General features: G+C 39.7%; 2 protein-coding genes across 2 annotated transcripts in view; both read left to right on the top strand.

The window, feature by feature from the left end:
* The window catches only part of VEGFD (vascular endothelial growth factor D), a gene marked incomplete at both ends in the record, with an annotated part of 31,521 nt that extends 29,398 nt beyond the window's left edge, over positions 1-2,123 (top strand). The window contains 2 exons of the mRNA XM_079535625.1: positions 460-655; positions 1,997-2,123. Of these exons, the coding sequence (XP_079391751.1) occupies positions 460-655; positions 1,997-2,123 (323 nt within the window). The remainder of the gene's footprint in view (positions 1-459; positions 656-1,996) is intronic.
* Positions 2,124-12,924: 10,801 nt separating this feature from the next.
* PIGA (phosphatidylinositol glycan anchor biosynthesis class A) lies at positions 12,925-19,532 on the top strand (the record flags this gene model as incomplete). Its single annotated transcript, XM_079539707.1, has 5 exons — positions 12,925-13,594; positions 14,143-14,275; positions 15,945-16,077; positions 17,668-17,874; positions 19,212-19,532. The coding sequence occupies 5 exons, from the start codon at positions 12,925-12,927 to the stop codon at positions 19,530-19,532; spliced, it is 1,464 nt and encodes a 487-aa protein (XP_079395833.1).
* Positions 19,533-21,764: the final 2,232 nt, after the last annotated feature.

The following is a 21,764-nucleotide window of genomic DNA, read 5'->3' as shown; positions in this document are numbered from 1 at the left end:
ACATCTTACTAGACATAGTATTACTTCTGCAAAAATTCTGCAACAAAGTGTGGGAATAGCGAAGTACGTTGAACAGTGAGTATGCTAGTTTGTGTGGATAGGCAGCTTTGCGAGGGGTATATGCTAAATCCTGGGAGCTTTCTTTTTGAAATCTGCTCTCTTGTAAGCATGCCTGTGTCCCAAAACCTAACATTTGGCACTTCTAATATGCATCCCCAAAATAAAGTACTTTTATGCAGGGTTCAACCCATAAGAAATAGCAGTATTAGTGAAACAATCAGCCCACTCCTGTCCTGAAAAAGCTGAAAAGTTCTTCTCTGCAATGCAAGTTACAACAGAAGACCAAAATAAATTAAAGAGTACATGAGCCCTTTTGGCTGCAGCAAAAGAGCCAGCCTCTTCCAGAGCAGAATTTAACCATGTAAAGCTTATTGCTGAAAGTTGTACTTGCTATTGCAGGGCTCCCTCCTCTTGCTGAGCTGGCTATGTGTGGACAATACATGGAATTTGATGAAGAAAATTGTGAATGCATCTGCAGGCAGAAGTGTCCCACAGACTTCTTTCAAAGTAAAGAGAACTGCAGCTGCTATCTGTGTAGAGAGAACCAGGAAAGCTGTGCTCAGAAACACAAGATATTTCATGCCGAAACCTGTAGGTAAGTGCTCCTTGCCACTCAGTGGCTATACTGCAAGGTCTGAATTAGCCTATGTAGATGCTGGAGTTGCAAGTGCTGAATTAGATAGGATTGCCATCCAGTACAGAATCACTTGCCTGCAATTATGGATGTAATAATAATAATAATAGATAGGAGATAGAAGGAGTATAAGATATTTAATGTTTTGAGAAATATGAACAAGGATGCTATTCAACTATGTGTATTCATTATTTTTCTCCTAATTTTAAGGGAATGACTGCTAAAACTGTGCTACACTTGAAATTACTATGTTACCAAGACGATTTACAGTGAGGTACTCAATCTTGCATTTCTAGGGCGTCCAAACCCACTCTGTGTTCTCTGTGATAACCCAATGCAGTCTCACATACTTCTAGGGGCAAAGGTACCCTAGATTAACACCCACACCATGTAGCTCATTATTCACCATGTTTGTCCTCAAATGATTTACTAGAGCTAATGAAATTTTGTACATATACAAAGCCATTCAACTGATAGCATGGGGAAGCAGGAAAATCGTTCTGGGACTGTTACATTCAGTGCATTCCCCTAATCCTTTTGAGTAACTAGTTTTGAGGATTCTTTGGCAAAACATAAGTAGAAAATATAAAGTACTCTTTTTTCATGCAATAGTTTTTGTTTGTTTGTTTGTTTGTTTGTTTTTATAGAGCCCTTGTCATGTGTACAGATCCAAGAGCACGCAAGTATGCAGTCTGAAAACTTATAAATAGAAACTCAAGAGTTGAGTTTCACTGGTTATTAAAGCAGAACTGCAGTTTGCTGAGTGGTCACCCATACAGTCCATTGTCACAGACCTCTTAGATTCATTAATGGAGAGGAAACTGTGGAAGGATGAACATCTGCATCTTTAGATTGAGCTCTGAAAATAAAGACAGGCATAAAACACTTGTCAACAACTGTAACATAGTTAAAAGAATCAGTAGAGTTGAAACATCATCAAAGACTCGGTCATTTATAAGTTTTGGATGCAGGAGGATATCAATGCTATTATTTGTTTACATAAGTTTAGGTTCTAGAAATGACTGTAATCTGTACACAGTAATTCTATGCCAGATTTGCATGCTTGTTAGTCCTGGAGAACAAAAGCTGAAGCATCGGTGAGCAAAAGTGCTTCATAAAACTTGAGGACAGCAGTATACAGCAACAAAGTCTTTTCTCCCTGTATCACATGGTGTCAGCATTGTCCCAAGTGTGAGAACACTGCTGTGTCCAGTGATGAAAAAGTTGTGGAATGTAACAGTGAAGAATATCACATTAAAATCCTTCTCTCTCTTTTTTTTTTTTTTCTCCTTTATCAAACAGCTGTGAGGACAAATGTCCATCCCAACCCAGAACATGCCCAACTGCAAAGCCAACATGTCCCAGGCATTGTCGATGTCCAAAGGAGAAGAGAAATTCTCATGGGTCTCAAAGCAAAGAAAATCCTTGACTCAGCTTCTCCAGTTCTCCAGAAATCCACTGCTTTGCAAAGTAGCTGTCAATGACTTTCAAACAGTAGTAAAAACGAACATCTTCCACATTAACAGCAGAAGAATGAATCCAGTCTGCATTTATTTATTAGAGTAATCACTAACTGCAGGTCAATCCTCTGGGGCATTGATAACTGTCCTCTAAGAGGTAAAAACAACTGATGAAATTCTGTCTATGTGGAAGTAAGAGCAGAAAGAGCCACTTCAATGTCATGCTACGGAAGATGAAGCTGGTGTATTGGTAACAGTCACAGTCAACAGCCAGACTTTCAGAAATTGAGACTAGATAATCTTAGCCTCTGAATCCTTAGCTAATGCAACTGTAGGGTAAAACTTTCTTCAGAAATTCAGTGTGCAGGATTTGGTTTCTAATAGGGTCAGCACTGAGTTATTTGATCTACTGTCCAGCTTTAATTATCATTTTGAATTTATTGTACAACTACTGTCAGATGTGCCATATTTAATTGTATATAAGAAAATAAATACATCAGTTATTCAAGTGCTTTTGTGTTGTTTTTTTTTTAATCTCTGTTATTTTAAAACTCTGCCAAACAAAAAGAAGTTAAGCAAAAACCAAAAGCCACCTCATGTACAGCCTTTCTATGTTTGTCCCTCTGGGACTGGCTCCTGCCCAAACGCTGGTAGACACAAGGTCACTAAGTCCAATAATTTCAGTAAAGAAGAATCATTTTTCCCATGTCTGCCTGACAGGCGTGTGTGATTTATTTATTTGTTCCTGTTGTAGCATGTAAGCCTCCCTAAGGGGATAGCAGCCACACTAGTACTAACTGTTCAGCAATTTTCTGAAGGAAAAGATGGGTGGTATTTTTGGCCTACAATGGTATGAAAATATGTCCTTTGCACTGAAATTCTTTTCACCAGCGTGAGGCTTGAATAACAGTGTTTTGACTAAAACAAGTATAAGGGCAGTATTATTTTCTGGACCAATGAAATCTGGTTTCAGACAAAATATTGTAAGCAGCAGTCCTGAACTGAAGTGGTGGTGTTGATGACGGAATCGTTTCTTTCCCTTTGCTGAATTCTCCAATTCTTTACTGCAGTTTGAACAGAGGGAACAGAGGAAATTAAACAACTGCAACAGAGATGGAAATGTTGACACAACATGTGGAAAGGAAAATGGCTTTTGATGTCTTGTTTTAATTTATATAGGGAAAAACAGATTTCTTCAAAATAAAATTAGAGCCCAGCCATGTAAGGTGGACTGAGCTGTTGGAGAAAGCACTACAATGTAATATATCTTCTCTCTGAGTAAAGCACTTAAAGTGGGACACTGGATGACTGCTTCAAGTGCCCTCCAAATAATCTTGTGATCTAGGTCTGTACAAATACACTGGCAGACTGGTTTTGTTAACCACGCTGGGAAGTGGCCTGGGGACGTCTCACCAAACAATGTGTTCTGACACATGACTGCACAAAGTGAAGCCCTGCAGCAGGGCCATCTCATTCTCTACAGTAGACTATTCACTGAGGAGATTCCTCCACAGCTTAGACCACGTGCAACTGATCCGCACTGTGCACAGACAAGGAGAATGGGACCCCAGTGCAAATCAAGGTGAACCAGCTGGGCAGTAAAGCTCACCCTTACACTCCTTTAAGTGAAGCTTAAAGGTGTTTAGATGGAACAAACTACCCCATCACTTTTCACCTCACTCACAGTTGAGGTTACTGACCCTGTGGTTGATTGCACCATTAGCACATTCCTCAAAAAGATGAAGAGCAACAGAGGCATGATGCTTTGCAAGCCCAAGCTCCTCATGCTCAACCAGACACAATTAACTGATTGCACTAGTGGCTCGTGGAGCAACAAAACTCCTTTGTCCAAAACTGTACATCAAGCTGAATTCTTAAGTGTTAAGAAAGCTAACATATATTCCTCTACTACAGCCCCATTGCCCATGGGCAGTAGTTTATAGTGTCATTTAACAACACAGCAATTGGAAAATGAATGCATTTCCACAGGCTAAATTTAAGTGGAAACCTGCTAGACTTACAAATGAATAATTCCTGAAGTCAGTAGAGCTGTACTGACATAAAAAGACAGGATGAGAAGACGCCCTCTGGGTGTGCAGGGCTCTGACTTTAAGTGACATCTGGAAAGAGTGAGAGAAATTCAGCAGTTAGAAACCTGTATCATGCCTGAATCTTCGTCAGTGCTGATCTGCAGAGCTTCCTCAGCTTTCTGATCTGCCTAGTGAATATGTTTTCTTTCTTCCGCTCTCCCCCCCCCTCAAAAACAGAGCCACTTCAACCTGAGAGACAAATAAGTCTGCTCCAATTCCAGAAGGGTCTTAAAGCAATCACTAAGGAGCTAGAAATGATGTTTAAAAGCCCCGCAGCCTTCCTTTGAAAATCAGCAGGATGGATGCAACTCTTCATTTCACCTAACATATGGCACTGTGCTGGGTGGCAAAGCAGAGGCATCCAAGCACTCTGAATTAGCCAGATTCCCTCATAGAACATGAGAATACCTTTCTATAATCACACAGGTTAATGCCTTGGAATATGAGCACTGGCCATCCTTCCCCTCCTACGGGCTTCTGCATAAGGAAGGACCTAGAAATTAGTATTCAATACACTTGAAAATAGAAATGCTTTATGTTGTCTCTCATATCAATACATCAGAATTTAATTGCAGAGATTTAATATAAAAACTCAGAAGGCCTAAATGGGATACGTAAAATTCATGGCAGATCTGGTTTTTGACTGATGTCATTAGCTTTTAACTTATGACTAAATGACCTTCTCAGAGGGAAGGTTACTGAACAGAAACATTCTTTTTGAAGTTTGAAATGCCTTTTATTACTGTGTTCAGCATGACTTGCTTTTTAAACATATGGACATGATTTACAGGTTTCATAGCCACAAAAATAAAGCCAAAATTTCCTGTTATGGTGTGTCTTAATTTTTATATAATGAGGGACATCTTTAATGCAACACTTGGATTATAGCCTCTGTATATCCATTTGTATAATAGGAATGGGAATACTTAAAAAAATGATAATTAATTCTGAATCAAATGCATATGAATTTTCTAAAGTTTTTATGAGTAACTAGCTTTCAAGCTTGCATATGCTTTTCATAAGGAAGGGACAAGAAAAAAAGAATGAATTAGTAATATATTGTGTTTGAAACAATCAGGAGAACTTCATCTACATGTAAAAACTCTACTTGACCTCTACATTACAGAGGTACATATGATCACACAAAATGCTGATGATACTGAAGAATATCAAGAAAATCTGCCCCCATTTACTTTGGAATTTGTCATATGTCACATACTGTGACATTGCTTATAACCAACATTATTCATAGGAAGTTTGACAGGGCATATATAAATCCGATCACACTTACAGACACTGCAAACAGATCCATTTATAAGTATCCTTTGGGCATCAGGTCCAGCTGACTCTTAAAATCCTTCCCTGTTTTCCAGCCATTCTTCCCACGAGTGCCTTTACTCACCATGCAGTTCTCTAGTTCTTCCCTTGTCTGCACATTTTGTTTAGAAAAAAAAAAAAAAAAAAAAAAAGAATCTGTGTTTTGTTTTCATGTACAACTTGAAGCCAGGACTTAGGATATTTAAATTGATAGTTACTTTGATTTATAGTAGTGTAAAAAAAAAGGGAAAAGGAAACCCAAAATGCAAAACAAAACAAATGCTTGAGGAAGCTCCTTCAGCTGCCAGTTCCATTTGTATTTTCTAAGTAACTGATAAATGCTTTTCAACTTCAAAATATGATGAACACTGTCACCTTCTAATTTTGGACTCACTGAATGAATCAGCCTCTGGGGAAGTATGAGGTGGTTACCAGAACAAGTGGATCTGTGTTCTCCTTTATTACACTATTCATTAAAAAAGAAACAAGTCAGGGGTTATAAATGATGTACTGCCATTCATTTTATTTCTGTCAGACTCCAACATCAGCATTTACTCAAAACTTCAATAAAACCTTTTCACTCCAGGGGGGAGAATGTCTGTTTTAAATTAACTTAAAAGGAAGTGGCTGTTTTAGCCAATAAAGCAAAATAAGTACATAAAAAGATGCTGTTGTAGCTTGGTCTGTATGTTGACTTCCATTCCATTAGCAGTCTTTTTTATTTTCAATTTTACTATAATTTACAATACAATTCAAAGTGAAAGATTCTCCCAGGTTGAAAGCATTGACAGTTCATGACTTAGGGCAAGATCTTTCATATCCTAAACATCAAAGGCTATCTTTACAATATTTATGGCTGAAGAATTTTATTCTAGTCGCTGTTATTCTAGTCCCCATTGGCATATGCTACGTATTTAAAAATATATGAATGAGAATATCAAAAATATCAGATTAAGAGTAATTACAAATTAAGTGACAAAATAGTAACAAAGTATCTAATATCACCTAGTCTTCTGCCCCTACTTGTTTTGCAAAATTGTATTTTTAATTGGCAAGGACTGTATTGCTAGTGTGTGGCTTAATTTCAGCAGTTCAGCTGAAACTGATGCAGAATAACCAGACCAACTCATCACACTCTGCTAAGTGACTCCATGGTAAAGTATTTATCCAGAACTACCCCTTAATCCCTGATCTGCCTGTCTGAGCAGACTCATGTGCCTCCTTTGTTCTTCTTTCTTGGGAAAGCTTTTCTTACTCTGAATGAATGAGCTAGCTGTTCAGATTCATGTCTGAATGCTGAAATGTGGTTGCATTGCTCTTATGTAGCTTCACTTTGCAGAACAAAACAATACAAGTCATGAAACACAAGGAAAAGCTCAACATATTCGCAAGAACTATGCAAAAGTTCTTATCAATGTTAACCCCACAATAAACAGCAATATTTTCCTGTAACTCAATTACAAAGGAGTATCATGAAAAACTCTTTAAAGTCATCTTGTTTCTCTCTCTTCTGGCATTTTACTGTGCACACCATTTGAAAACCATCCACAGCTCAGTCCTAAAGCTTTCACAGCTAATAATTGATTATCCTCCCTACCTGTCCCCTGGAGGCCAATCACCTTATCTTGCTCTGCTCCACATTAATTAAATTACACTCACAGCAGTTGTTTCCAGCCTGTGTAAAGCTTGAAGCTTGTGGCTTTCATTTCAAACCTCACAAAGACTTTGTGCGTCTGAAAACTGCTCTAAATTTTGCCACTTCTAATGGTCAAATAAAAATTACTGCTTCCTCCAGACAGTTTGCCTTGTAAGGCTACACTAAAGCTACCAAGTTAAAGAAAATTTGTTTAATTTGGTAGATTTTAAAGTATATGCACAACGAATTACACTTACTTTATAGTTTAAATCCAGATATCAAGTATAAAAACATTGTTTTTTGTTGTTGTTTTTGTTGCTGTTTTTTTTTTTTTATATGAGAAAAAAAGACAGTGTTATTTCAAACTATGTAAAAAGCTGGTAAGTTATGTAAAAAGCAGGTACTACAATAATGGGCACCATAAACAGAAAGAGCAGTGCTGATAACATTTTTGAGCACATGTGTAAGAGGAGCATTAGTAGCAGGAAATAAAACATATTATGCGCACGGTCTTGAACTTTGCACAGAGAGTATTTTGCATCTCAACCAGCACCAATATTTTAAGTTTCCAATAGCTCCACCTGCTGTTGTTACTGCACTATTTTTCCTGTACTAAGTCCTTTGACTTACCTTTCAATTAAAACTATCTTGTTAGCATTTTAATACCGGAACCACATAAGTTCTGGCACTTCAGTTTTTATTGAATATTTGATGATACATTCCCAGGATTTTTTTAATTTTTTTTTTAATTAGGTTGTCAAGGTCTAATTAAAGGTACAAACAGAAGACAGGCCTTCTTACACACCTGATGTGCAAACATTACAGCACTTGACCTTAAGGCTGCAGTAAGCGTAATTCAGATCTGCAATTATATAAAGTTTAGCAAAACTAATAAAAAAAACCACAAGTCTAGTCTAGTCAACAGGTTGCAGCTTCATAGCAATTAATATCAGATACTGTACCATATTTGATCCAGATCAGACACTGTCACGTGGCTGCATTTCTGTTGCATTAGTCAGATTACTTGACAAGAGAGCTGATGCTGATTGTATGATGCCTACAGGTGACATATATACAGTTTACTGGTAGAAAGCTGACCCATATTTCTGACTGATTTGAACTGTCATAGAGAGCCCAGTCATCGCTTGCACTGTTTGTCCAGGAATTTTTATCTACCATACAGGGAGCCCATAAGCTGGTCACTGGCAGAAAGCATCCAGCAACCTGGCTCTGTTTCCAATGACTGGGGCATTGAAATAGTCCCTAAATTGAAGTAGTGAAAGAATTTGGTTGGGCAAAAGAGGATTATCCACAACAACTGTCACCACTGTGAGCAACTGTCCTGTGCTTGTAAGGACGGAGACATGACCTGTGTGTAATCTTGGGAGACTGAAATCTACTTCTGGGCAAATTCATCCCAACTGCTCCCAAACCCTCCTACCCTTCCCCATCTGCATTGTCCTGATTTGAGCAGCAAGAGGACCTGGGCTCTTGGATGGGAGAAAACTGACATACACAAAAAGCTAATGAGAAATCAAGACTTCAGGATGTGCCTTAGGAGCACAGATGTGAGACCTAACAGACACAGAGCAGTTGATCAACTCATTTTTATTAGCAAATTCATTCACCTGCCTTAGATATGCTGCTTGGAAGGGAGATGTGCCTGCCAAATGGAAATCAAATATACTTTCTATGTCTAAGAGTGAAATCTGCCTTAGAAAAGAAGCCCTTGTTTTACAGTTTGTAGTCAAGGGCCATTTCCTTCATGAACTGCACTGCAGCTTGCTAACCTTTTGACTTGAAACTTTTACTTGAAAAAGTGTATCAGTATCACCTCATCTGGCTGCAAAGAGTTTCAAGAATATGAGACCACAAGAATACGCTAGTGCTTGTATGAGAAAGCCATCTATTTTCTTGCCTGTTCTGTGGGTGGTATTGTAGTCAGGTAGGGGATTAGCTACATACAGTAGAAACCATACACAACTAACTTTTTTAAGGTAATATTGAAACCTGTTAAATCCTTTTTGAATTCCAACAACAGAAAATAACTGCTGAAGTAAACAGTTGGGCCCTTACTTCACAGGAGTCTTAAGAGAAGCGATGGGCTCCCCGATTTACCATATAAAACAAAGAAAACAGAAGGACAGTTCATCTTTTCCTTCAAGACGAAGATTCCATATACTGCTTTCCTCCTCATTTTGGAGCACATGTAATTCCAGTAGGGTCAGAAACTAAAGCATTCTGTTTTTTCAGAGCGTTGGGCTGCTTCCAGATATCTCTTACTTGGTTTCCCTAGTAAGTCTTGCTCCACACTTGCTCCAATGGCACGATTACCATTTGGCAGTATTATTTTTCATGAATGTTCTCCATTTGGATCTTCAAGTAGTTTCTGCTTTCCTGAATCCAAGAAAAGAAATCTTCCTGCACTAGGAGCTAGTTGTGCACACTCAGAGCACTAGTCCTTGTCCTGGGTTTTCTTTTCCAGTGCTCCCTTGCACTAGTATCAGGATCTGGAACAGCACAGTTCTTTTGTGAACTAGTCTGTGAACAACTGATCCTCTGCTCTTGCCAATTATTGATGCTTTGAAATAATAAAGCTGCATGCTTTAGACATGTTACAAACATGTTAATATAATACACCATCTTATTACACAGAGCAAAAGCCCTCCACCAAATGGCTATCTTGTCCTTAAGAAAGAAGCAATGTTGTACATCAGGCTAGGGGCAAAGCAACAGACTCAGCATGAGAGGAAGCTGAGAGGGAGATGAAGTAGCACAATACCTGGAAAAAAGTTCTCCTTTGTTTTCAAGAAAACTGAAGTGATCTCCTTGAGGCACAATGACATCTGCTGCCAGAACAATACCACAGGACTCTCTTTAAGCCTCCTACATCTTCTCTCTTCATTAACCCATCTTAGGAAGGTACTTCAGGTAGTATACAAGGACTGGGTTTGAAAGCAGTAATTACTCTGCTGTCAATGTTTTTTACTGTCTGCTGTCACTGCCTTTACTCTCTATATGTTCCACAGTCTTACTCTGACCTTGTATGTACTTTAAATGAGAGTGCGAAAACATGAAGTTCAGGCATTTAGAGGAGAAGGAAATGTGATTCCCTCTTTAGTTGCTGGTCCCTCCACCTCAGAACAGGGTAGGTTGGACTCTGGATGTGCCCAGGATCAGTGATGAATAATAAACAGCAACCCTGCCACTGAAAAGTGGTGCCCTGTCCTTAAGAAACAGTTGTGGACACAAAATGTAGCAATATTTTTATCAATGGTGTTTTGATTTTTTCCCATTCTGTTTTTGTTTTTTTTTTTTTTTTTTCCCAGGCTTGCTGTAGACAGTTTTTTTCAGGACTGTTTGAACATGACAGTGGGAGGACCTTGCTGGTACAAGGTGACAGAACTGAAGATATGACAATAAACATAGCTGGATGTTTAATGCAGAATACAGATGTCAGAACATCAAACTTAACATGCAAGTTCAGAGGCAGGGAAGCTTCACCATAATACTTTTCCTGACCTCCTTCCGAAAGCCGTTCCAGAGCTTACAGCCAATTGCTGAGAAAGCACTGAATTCTCTCTAAACTTCAGATAAACAGAGGGCCAAAAAAATCATAGCTGCTATGGCATAAAATGCGGTTTCTGAGAAGAAGTGGGTGTCTCCTGTGGAATGTTTTGCAGGTCAGTGTCAGCATTCTTGATTTGCACAGTGGTCAGCATTAGCTTATGGGTCACAACAGACTCTTCTGCTGATGAGAGGGGTTGCTGCATTGTACATCAGCTACGATTCATCTTTGGATTTTCTAAGCTGCATTATCAAGAAGTATGATTTCTTTCTACAGAGTACAAGGAGTCTGATATTAGAAATAGCTAGTCCAGAAAGAAAAAAAAAAGTTGTTTTTGAGATAGTTTAAAAAAAAAAAAAAAAAGTTGTTTTTCTAAGTAGAATGGCAGTGAACAGTACAGCTTGATTCTTCAGGGCAGACCTGACCTGACCCCAAAGCAAGATACTACCAGAATTTATCAGGGTGCTGTACCTGAGAACTTCTAAATGCTTTTCTCCTTGTTTTGCACAACTTTTTTTTTTTTTCTTTTCTTTGGACTTTATTTACGGCAAACTTCTTACATCCAGGCTCCAGTTTCTGCTGAGAACTAGGATCCCCATGGCCTCCTGCTCCCCTGGCTCTTTTCACAGTACAATTATATCATGAAATTCAGGTTCCCACCAGGCGTTCCACCCAGGCGGAGCACTTAATGACGAGGTCAGATGTACCAATACCAGCCTCACCTTTCTCAACACTGGAAAAGACTCAAAGAATGAGCAATGGTTTTCTTATTCAACACACCAACGCCTTTCAACTCTTCCAGTTTCAAAATAAAGGACCTGATTTCTTCCTTTTTCTTTCTTGTGATCAGTACCCCCAAACTATGTCTGTCCAAGCTTTAACCCAACCTGGAATCCAGACAGCTCCGTGGCCTAGGTCAGCTCATGCCATAGATATTTGCATAGGAGTGATGATAGCATTGAATCTGACAAAATTCATAACAGAAATCTTTGCAATGAGAATCAGCTGCCAAGGAAAATATTGGGAACAATAAAACAAAGTCATGAACAGCTCTAGCTTGTTGAGATAACATCCAGTCTTGGCAGCCAGCAATGGACAAGCCAGCAATGAACTGGTAACTGCTGATTCCAAAGCTCATTGAGAAGATAAGTAAGGCTCAGCCCAGTGATGCCAGCTCAGAGTGTCAGAGCATGTCATGCTACTCAGCTGTTTCCCAAACTGGACACTTTCTGGACCATTTCCAACTATGTTTTTATTTTCACTTACCAGTGGGATGTGCAGCAAGACTTGAGAACAGTTCGGGAGTTCCTACTGCGAATGACACAGACCAAAAGTGAGTCACAAGAGCTTCTCCTCTTGGGAATGGTGTAAGACCTTTGGAACCTTAAGGTAGCTCTTCATCTTACAATAGCCTACAGTTAATTTCTTTTCCATCGGCTTGCCTTGTAGCATGCAAGCTTTTCTAACAGTAATTAAGGCAGACCTCTAACCGCAGCACACGGCGCTGTTTGAGGTGAGGGGATGCAGCTTCCCACTGCCCATCTAACACGAGCATGGCTGATCTGAGGCCTGCAGCTCCAAGTCCTTCCCTCCTCATCTCACAGAACAACCTAACTGCCCCAGGACACCTCGGTGCCCTGTCTGGGTAACGACTGTGGAAAGGTCTCCAGATCGGACTACGAATAGTATGGGGCGGTGACTCCTCACACGCAAGGTGCCCAAAGGGAAGAAACGAAACCAGCACCGCCCCCACCGCGGCCCTTCCCACCACCACCGCCACCGCCACCCTCCCGACGCTCGCAGCCGGCTCCCATTGGTCGCTTCTTTTCCCGCGTGACGCGGCTGCGGGCGGCGATTGGCCGAGGCTCGGCTGCGGGGACCGGGCGAGACAGCCGCGCGGTTACCGTGGTGACGCGGCCGTACCCGGAAATGGGAAGACGGCGGGCAGCGCCCAGCGAGCGGCGGCGGGCGGCAGGTACGTGCGCGCGCCCCCCTGCGAGGCGGGTGGCGGCTGCTCGAGGTGAGCGCGCTCTTAAAGGGCCCGCGACGGCCGCCCCCCCCGCCGGTAGCGCGGTCGGCGCGGCCTGCGCGCGGGAGATGGCCGGGCCCAGCGATGGCGAGGGGCCCGTGGGGGTCCGACGTGCGGCCGGCAGGGAGTGATGGCTCCTGGTCGTTGCCCCGGCGGGAGGATGGCGGCAGGGAGAGCGCAGAGCGTCTGCATGGTGTCGGACTTCTTCTACCCCAACATGGGCGGCGTGGAGAGCCACATCTACCAGCTGTCACAGTGCCTCATCGAGCGCGGCCACAAGGTGCTGGTGGTCACCCACGCCTACGGCAGCCGTAAAGGCATCCGCTACCTGACCAACGGGCTGAAGGTGTACTACCTGCCCCTCAGGGTGATGTACAACCAGTCCACCGCCACCACGCTCTTCCACAGCCTGCCTCTGCTCAGGTACATCTTCGTGCGGGAGCGAATCACCATCGTCCATGCCCACAGCTCCTTCTCGGCCATGGCGCATGACGCACTCTTCCACGCCAAGACCATGGGGCTGCGCACGGTGTTCACGGACCACTCGCTCTTTGGCTTTGCGGATGTCAGCTCTGTGCTCACCAACAAACTCCTGACCGTGTCCCTGTGCGATACGAACCACATCATCTGCGTCTCTTACACCAGTAAGGAGAACACGGTGCTGCGAGCGGCGTTGGACCCCCGCATCGTGTCCGTCATCCCCAATGCTGTGGATCCCACTGACTTCACCCCAGACCCGTCTAGGAGAGATGACAGCACTGTAACGATCGTGGTGGTCAGCAGGCTTGTTTACAGAAAAGGTAACGGTAGCAAAAAATGTTGATTTTGGTCATCATTCTCATTTGCTCATGTTGGATTTAGAGTTATATTTCTTCTCTGATAGAGAAGATTTGTAAACTGAAATTTGTAAAGTGCAAAGCTTGGCTTATGTTGCTTTACTACCTTAGTGCATCCAGGCCTGGATGCACTTCCAGCACAGGAAAGATGTGCAGCTTTTGGATTGGGTACAGGGGAGACCATGAGGATGCTTACAGGGCTGGAGCACCTCTCCTATGAAGACAGGCTGACGGAGTTGGGCGTGTTCAACCTGGAGAAGAGAAGGCTCTGGAGTGACCTCACTGCGGCCTTCCAGTGCGTGAGAGGAGTATATAACAGGAGGGAGAGCGTCTTTTTACATGGGCAAATGGTGATAAGCCAAGGGGGAATGTAGCAGTAGGCTACATCATGGTAAGTGCTTTTACAGTAATGGCTTGTCCTACATTTTGTGCTCTTAGGTGTTGATTTGCATAATGGTGTAACTTCTAATATCCAATACAGTAACATCTTGCCTTCTATTTTATGTTCTTAGGTATAGATTTGCTTAGTGGTATAATTCCTGAGCTCTGTCAGAAGTATCCAGAGTTACATTTCCTAGTTGGAGGAGAAGGACCAAAACGAATTGTACTCGAAGAAGTGCGGGAAAGATACCAGCTACATGACAGGTTTGTTCTGAGCATGTTTCTAATCACTGTACTTAAGAGGTAGGAAAGACAGCAGCTCCTTGCCTTCTTCCCTCAAAAACTTGAGGCTGGAGAAGGCAAGGTAGAAAGATCAAGCACTAACTGAGAACTTCAAGAGTTGGACTATGGTTTTGCAAGTTGACCTGGTGTGAACCTTGTCTTGAGTCAGAGATAATCTGAATTTATCACACTATTAATGTACTTGCAGTATCACTATGTGGCATGAACTGTTAGATGGCTACTTTATGTTGCTATGTGAGAATGTGTTGCTTATATTGTCAGTGGGAATAATTGCTAGTAATTCTGGAAGCTTCCTCCTTGCCATTGCTCTACTTTATTTTCTTTCACTTTTTTAATTTCAGTATGAAACTCTTCAGGCCGGGACTTATTTAGTATGTCTTCCTGTGGTGCTAGAGACATGTTAGTTGGAGTAAATGTTACCAAATGTTTCTATGATGTCTGTAAATATTTCTTTGTTGTTGTTTGTTCAAAGGTAGTTTTTTATATAGCAAGTACCAGGTTCTTAATTTTCCAGTATCTGTACTATACTTCAATCAGTAATTCTTCCATCTGTTCCTGTCTGGTATGAAATATACTTATTTGTTTGTTTTTTAGTTCTCTTTTTCTTTCTTCTGGTTTTCCAGTACCTCTCCAAAGTGATAGGCTCTGATCTTTGATATTCTAATTTTATTTTATTTTTTAATTTTGGCCTTTGACAGTGGTCACACCTCATGCTGAAAATTCAGATAATGCATCTAAGCACAGAAAGGCGCACTAATCTTTATTATGAATTTTGTGAAGCTGGGTTCTTGTAAAAAGCTAGAAGGATCAGCCAGTAGTATTTTGAAGGTGGTTGCTCTTAAAACAAAATGGGGCAACTCCTTCTCCACCAACTTTGTCTGGAAAAAAAGCAAGAGAGTCTTGTATTTCTTAATTGTTGATCAAGATTTAGAGAAAATGGAACAAGGTGTCTGCGTTGCTTCCCTCTCTTTATATGTGTATGACTGGAACTCATTTTTCAGTATATATGTGTCTTATTTTCAGCTGGGATGGAATCGTGTTCTTCATAGTATCTGGTATAATGCTATTTTTTGTTCATAGGAGAAACACAATATTGATAAAGTACTGATTTTTATAAGTGCTTCTGAGCAGTGTTGTACAGAGCCAAGGCCATTCTCAGCGAAGGGCCCAAGGAGCACGGAAGGAAGAGAATTAGGACAGCTGACTTAAACTGGCCAAAGGGATTTCCGTACGATATGACATCATGCGGATGGAGTCTTGAAGGGGGTGGGAGTTCATCTCTCTCTCTTCCACTGCTCGGGGACTAGCTGGGCATTGGTTGAGGGGTGATGAGCAATTGCTTGTGCACTACTTGCAATATACATTCATATGTACTAATATATATATGTAGTCATAACTATTATCCTTTTTCTTTTCTCTACCTTAGTAAATAGTTTGATCTCAACCTCCAAGTTCTACTTTTGTATTTTTTTTCCATTCTCTCCCCCATCCCACTGGGATTTGGGAGAATGAGCAAATGACTATGGGGTTCTCAGCCACTGGCCAGGTTAAACCACAACAATGTTTAACATTTTACAGAACTATTACAGCACAAATCTAGTGTTTATCTTGTATTTTTTCTTACATACAGGGTGCGTCTCCTAGGAGCCTTGGAACACCAGGATGTTCGAGATGTTCTAGTCCAGGGTCACATTTTTCTCAACACTTCCCTCACTGAAGCCTTCTGTATGGCAATTGTGGAAGCAGCAAGCTGTGGTTTACAGGTAAAACAAACAGGCAAACAAAAACCTCAGCTGTCTAGAATGCATGTATCCATTTCAATCAAAATTCATGAAACTTGTAGTAGAGTTAAGAATACAGGCACACCTGCTAACTTTCAGTTTGAATTAACCAGACTATCTCTTCACAGTGTTACTATGTATGTACTGATATTACAGATTGAAGGGTAGTTGATGTTCATGAAGACTTACTTTGACTCTGCTTAATGAGGAGCTCCTGAAAAATGTCTTAGGACCATAGGTGGCTGGTCAGTTGGACATATTAAACTACCAAACTAAACCATTGTTTGATGACTATTTTCCCTCTGCATCAAGGTCTGACATACAGTGTCTTATTTCAGCTGAATGCAGGGATTCAAATTAGGAGGAGAGAGGAGACGCTGGAGCTATCACATTACAAGTCACAGAATCACAGAATTGTAGGGGTTGGAAGGGATCTCCAGAGATCATCGAGTCCAACCCCCAAGTCTTTTCTGGCTAATAGACAGCTCAATTTATAGATTGACAGCTAAAAGAAAAAGTTGATCAATAGTTGTAAGGAACTGAGGTCCTCACATTAAAACCTGAAGAAACTTTCTGAAAGACAGACCGATGAAGTATCTAATGATTTAACCCAGCAGGTAGCTAAGCCCCAGTGGGATGGGGGAAAAAATGGGTGGGGGAAAAAGATAGAACTTCTGAGTGAAGAGAAAGATTGTTGAACGGGCAAGAAAAAGGAGAAAAAAAAAAAACCACAAGTGATACACGTTGCTTGTCTTGTAGCAATGGTTGCCCCCTCCACCAACTCCTCTATGTTTTATTGTTCAGGATGATGTCATGTGGTATGGAATATCGAATATATTAGCCATTTTGGGTCAGCTGTCTTGATTTTTGTCCTCTCCTACCTTCTTATGTACACCCCCCTTCTTGCTAGTGTTGCTGCATGAGAAGCTGAAGAGTCTTTGCCTTAGTGTAAACACTGTTCATTCCCCAGTCATCTGTTTTCCACTGTAGGGGTTGGAAGCTCTGTGGTTTTCTTACAGTTGCCTGCTAGAAATGATTAGAGAACACAAGTTGTAGCACTTCTTGATTTCGCTTTAAAAGTAATTCAGATTACTGAAGTTCTAAAGAAATTCTTATGAAGGTTCAGCCTAGAAACTATAAACTGAAGGTAGATGTGGTAAAACTATTATCCACAAGTAGAGGCAACAGTTGTTGTGAGGGTCTATGGAGAAAAGGTCCAAAATCTAGTTGCACATGGTTTTCTACTGTGAGAAACACCTTTAGGGAAAATGTCTCCTTAATCACTCACTGGACCATCTTTTGTCTTACTATGTAATCAAATAATTCTGAACATCATTAAAAGTAATTTGTTGCCCTAGGTCTTCTCTAGGGCTTATACCTTTAGTTCTCATGCAGGTAAAACTCCCAAAATAGGGCATCAGTCTTTGCCTTCATGGCAACCAGTCATTGTATTGTTTTTTTTTTTCTCTTTTTCTCTTTGATAATGTTACATCTAAACAGTGAAACAGCATTATCATCACTGTATTTTATTGTTATGCAGTACATGTAGTAATTCTTTTGTTTCTTTCAAAGGTTGTGAGTACAAGAGTTGGTGGGATTCCTGAGGTGCTTCCAGAAGATCTCATTATTTTATGTGAACCTTCCGTGAAGTCTTTGTGTGATGGACTAGAAAAGGCAATTGCCCAGCTCAGATCAGGAAAACTGCCATCTCCAGAAAGTGTTCATAACAAAGTGAAGACATTTTATACATGGAGGAATGTAGCAGAGAGAACTGAAAAAGTATGTACAACCACTTTAATTCTCTTGAAGTACATATCTGGAAAGTGACTTTTTTGAAACATTGTATGTGCATCTCTGTTTAATTTTTGAATGTTTTTTTTCCATCAAACTCAGGTGGTTTGTAAAAGTTCAGGAAATACTTCTCTTTTCCAAAATAGGCTTTTTTTTCTTTCTACTTGCTTTTTTTTCCCCCATGACATAACTCTGATAAATATTCTGAAGAATAGCCTAGATCTTTAGTTACATTTCTATTCGTATAATTTTTTCCAGAGTTTTCACAGTAAGCAACTTTTCTGGCATAACTGGCAAACATGCTGCATAAGATTTATGAAAAGGAAAGGAGTTCATGACACAGTTTAGTCTGTGATATGCTAATGACTGGTTTAAAATGAGGAGACAAGAGGTATCTTAATGTCAGCAGACATATCTGAATATATATGAGCTATGGATGTAATGAAAATAAATTACCATGCTTTTGAAATCATATTTCAGAATTAGAGTTGTGCTTCAGGGGGGAAAACTCAGTCATTAGTGAAGAATATTAACTGCGATAATTTATTCACTCCTGTAAAGATCTGTCACTCTTGACTTTAGCCCCTGTGTTTTGGACAAGAGTAGCTGGAACACATATGTCTTAATTACTTTGTACTGTTACTTAGATAAATCTCTCTTTTATAAACTTCCTTGAAGAAGTGTCACATACAGTGACTATCAAATACTGTCAGTACAACTTATCTTACGATTTTTTAACTGCAAACAACATTTCAATTGCAAAGTTTTTATAGAAGTCAGCCTAGATTTCAGCTGCTTTTGTAGCCCTTCCTTAAGACATGAAACTAAACTCTGTTAACTGGGAGAAGGACACACAGAGCTTAAGTTGCACAAAGGACAGTTGTTTGTTAGCTCATTGCTAATGTATTTGTAGGATGAAACCTGCAATGTTCTCAACAACAAAGCTCTTTTGTATGATTTGAGACTCGAGTTGTGTATGCAGGTCCCTGAAAACATTTTTCTGGTTTATGAAACTATATTGGATGTAAAAAATATATATTTTTATATATATGACGTAGCTAACCCTGATGTAGCTGTAGGTGTCCCTGTTCATTGCAAGGGAAGTGGACTAGGTGGCTTTCAAAGGTCCCTTCCAACTTAAGCTATTCTGTGATTATGTGAAACACAGGACTAACCATATAATGTATGACTTTATATATATGTTTGTCAGTAATAGCATGTATTTTCACATTCATTAAAGTTTATCGTAGCAGTGTTTCTTTAGTTAAAAATCAGTTTTATGTTCTGGTTTACTTACAGGGACTCTCTGTCTTTTCTCCTCTTAGGTGTATGAGAGGGTTGCAGATGAAGTGGTTTTACCAATGGATGAGAGACTTGACAGACTCATGTCTCACTGTGGCCCAGTGACTGGGTATATTTTTGCTCTTTTTGCTGTTCTGAACTTCCTTTTCTTGTTGTTTCTGAGGTGGATAACTCCAGATTCCATTATTGATGTTGCAATGGATGCCACAGGTCCTAATGGTGCATGGACTAAACAGTATTTTGGGGGAAAAAGAGGAAGAGTTGAAGAAGAACCTCCAAGCTCCAAAAGTGTTCAGATGGAAATTAAAAATGCACCAGTCCCTAGAGGTTTTAAGGCTTGCTGATAGATATTACTACTTAAGTTCTTCAGTTTCTTTCTGGAGTTCTTTGAAAGAAACTTGATTCAAATGTACTACCTCAATTTAGGATTATGTTCTAATTTAGTTTTGAGTTCTTGAAAGTATATGAACATCACTTTTGCACTTAAAGCTGAGGGAGAACATGGATTTTTTATGTGTCAAGAGCCTTTGAGACAAAAAATATTTTTTTTCTCTGTAAATTGAATATTACAGACTGAGTATAAGCTTTTGTGGTATTTTGAGAAGCAAAACAGAAAAATTATTAGTTTACTGTAATCTATATAAATTCCTTATAATTACTGCGATTTTTTGAGACCTATCTAAACAAAACATACCTTTTCTTTCCTAAGATGAAAATGGCACTTGAAAATACTCCTAAATTCTTTATTATTCTCAAATTCTGTATTACTTTGAATTCATTATTATCATAGAAATTTCAGAGACTTAGTTCTATCAGTTGTGTCCCAGTGATAGTGTTTTGCCTGCACAGCCTTATAATTTTGAAGTCCTTTATGAAATTAGAAAATCAGATTATCCTGTTATTAAAACTCCATAATGAGTTTTTGATATTTTCAGAATGGCTGAATTTGTCCTCCTAACATACACATAAGAAAGAGAGGCAAAACTTAGGACTCTTTTTTTTAATTATTTTTTCCTTAAAATACATAGGTGGCTTTTTAAAAAATAGAAAGGTGAGGGGATGATATTGTTTAGCCATTAGCATAATATAGTATAGCCTTCAGAACCAGCTCAGGCCTGAAAACACCTCCAGCAGACTATGCCAAAGCATAAATTAATGTCTGTATGTATGTGTGTGTGTGTGTGTGTGTGTGTGTGTTTATATGTGTGAAAGAGAGAGAGAAATCTGTGAGAGCTTAACAAGCCTTAACAAGCACCATCCTACTCTTATTTGTTATTATTTTTTTCCACTTGCCATTCTTCTGCTTTTTATGTAAATGGCATTACAGTCCATCTCTGGGAGGGACAGTGTTAGCGTGTGTGATTTCATTGAGACCACACCAGAAGCACTGTCAGACAGGTTCTGCAAGTTAACTTTAGAGAAGGCACACCTTCAATGGGAGTAACCAATAGATAAGCTTTTCTTGAAGGGAAAAAAAAAGTTCCTTGCACCTGTTAGCTGTAAGTTATTTGTAATAGGAACAGCAGAACATGCAGATGTGAGAGGAGGCAAACCTCTCACTGATGTCAGACAACCATCAGACTACCCCCTGCCTAATGCACCAGCCTGATTTCTTTTTCAACTGAAAAAATGATGATTTTTTTTGACCCTCAGTATTATGTAGTTGGACACTGTTTTAGTGTTAAAACTGTGCAATAAGAAAATACTGTTTTCAAACCCTTGAAGGGTAGTATTTGAAACACAGCTTTTGTCAGTGTCATCTTGTCAGTTAGGGTACACTATTGCTAGAGAAACATTTGATAATTTAATTGACCGTATATTCACGAAACTTGGAAATATTATGTGAAATACATGCTACTTACAAAGTATTTTCTTTTAATAGAATTTTTTAGCTTTTGATACATAATGTAAAATATGCATTGTCTTACAACTTGAGTCTTTCTCTGTGTTAACAGTGGAGTTCAGCTAAAATGGTGCCACATGTTATGGTAAATGGGTGGAGATAAGGTAATGTTTTACTTACAAAAGTTACTTACTTTTTTAAATAACAACATTCTAGTTTATAGCAGCTCTTTAAAAAAAAATACTGATTATCATTCCAGGAAGATGTTATGCAATTTTTTAAATAATTTATTGATTCCAGTTTATTTCTTTTGGTTTCCCACGACAGCTACAAAAACAGACGTAATTTTCAGTAGGATTATGATAATCTATTAAAAAAAATTCTATTTTTCTTTTGTGGAACATTGTGTACTTAAAACAGTTCATCTAAATGTTTATTTCATTTTCAATAAAGAATGGGTATTTTTCATTAGTATGTGGAAACATACAATTAGAAAGTATAGGAATATACTGCATACTGCTGCTTGTCATCATTTGTGGTTGGGCTTACAGTGATGACTTAGTGATGACTAAAAACACTTTGCATAAGCGAAAATATTTAAGCCATAACTGGTTTTACTACACATATACTGTTTCCCAATGCATGTAACTCTTTGATTCACTTACCTATCTTGTGCAATAGAGCAAGGGGTGATGTCACCATCACTCAACCATTTACAGTTTTGTAAAGCAGC

Source organism: Tetrao urogallus (assembly GCF_951394365.1).
Source record: "Tetrao urogallus genome assembly, chromosome: 1".
NCBI lineage: Eukaryota > Metazoa > Chordata > Aves > Galliformes > Phasianidae > Tetrao > Tetrao urogallus.
Note: the sequence above shows the minus strand (reverse complement) of the source record. Positions and strands in the feature narration are given on the sequence as shown.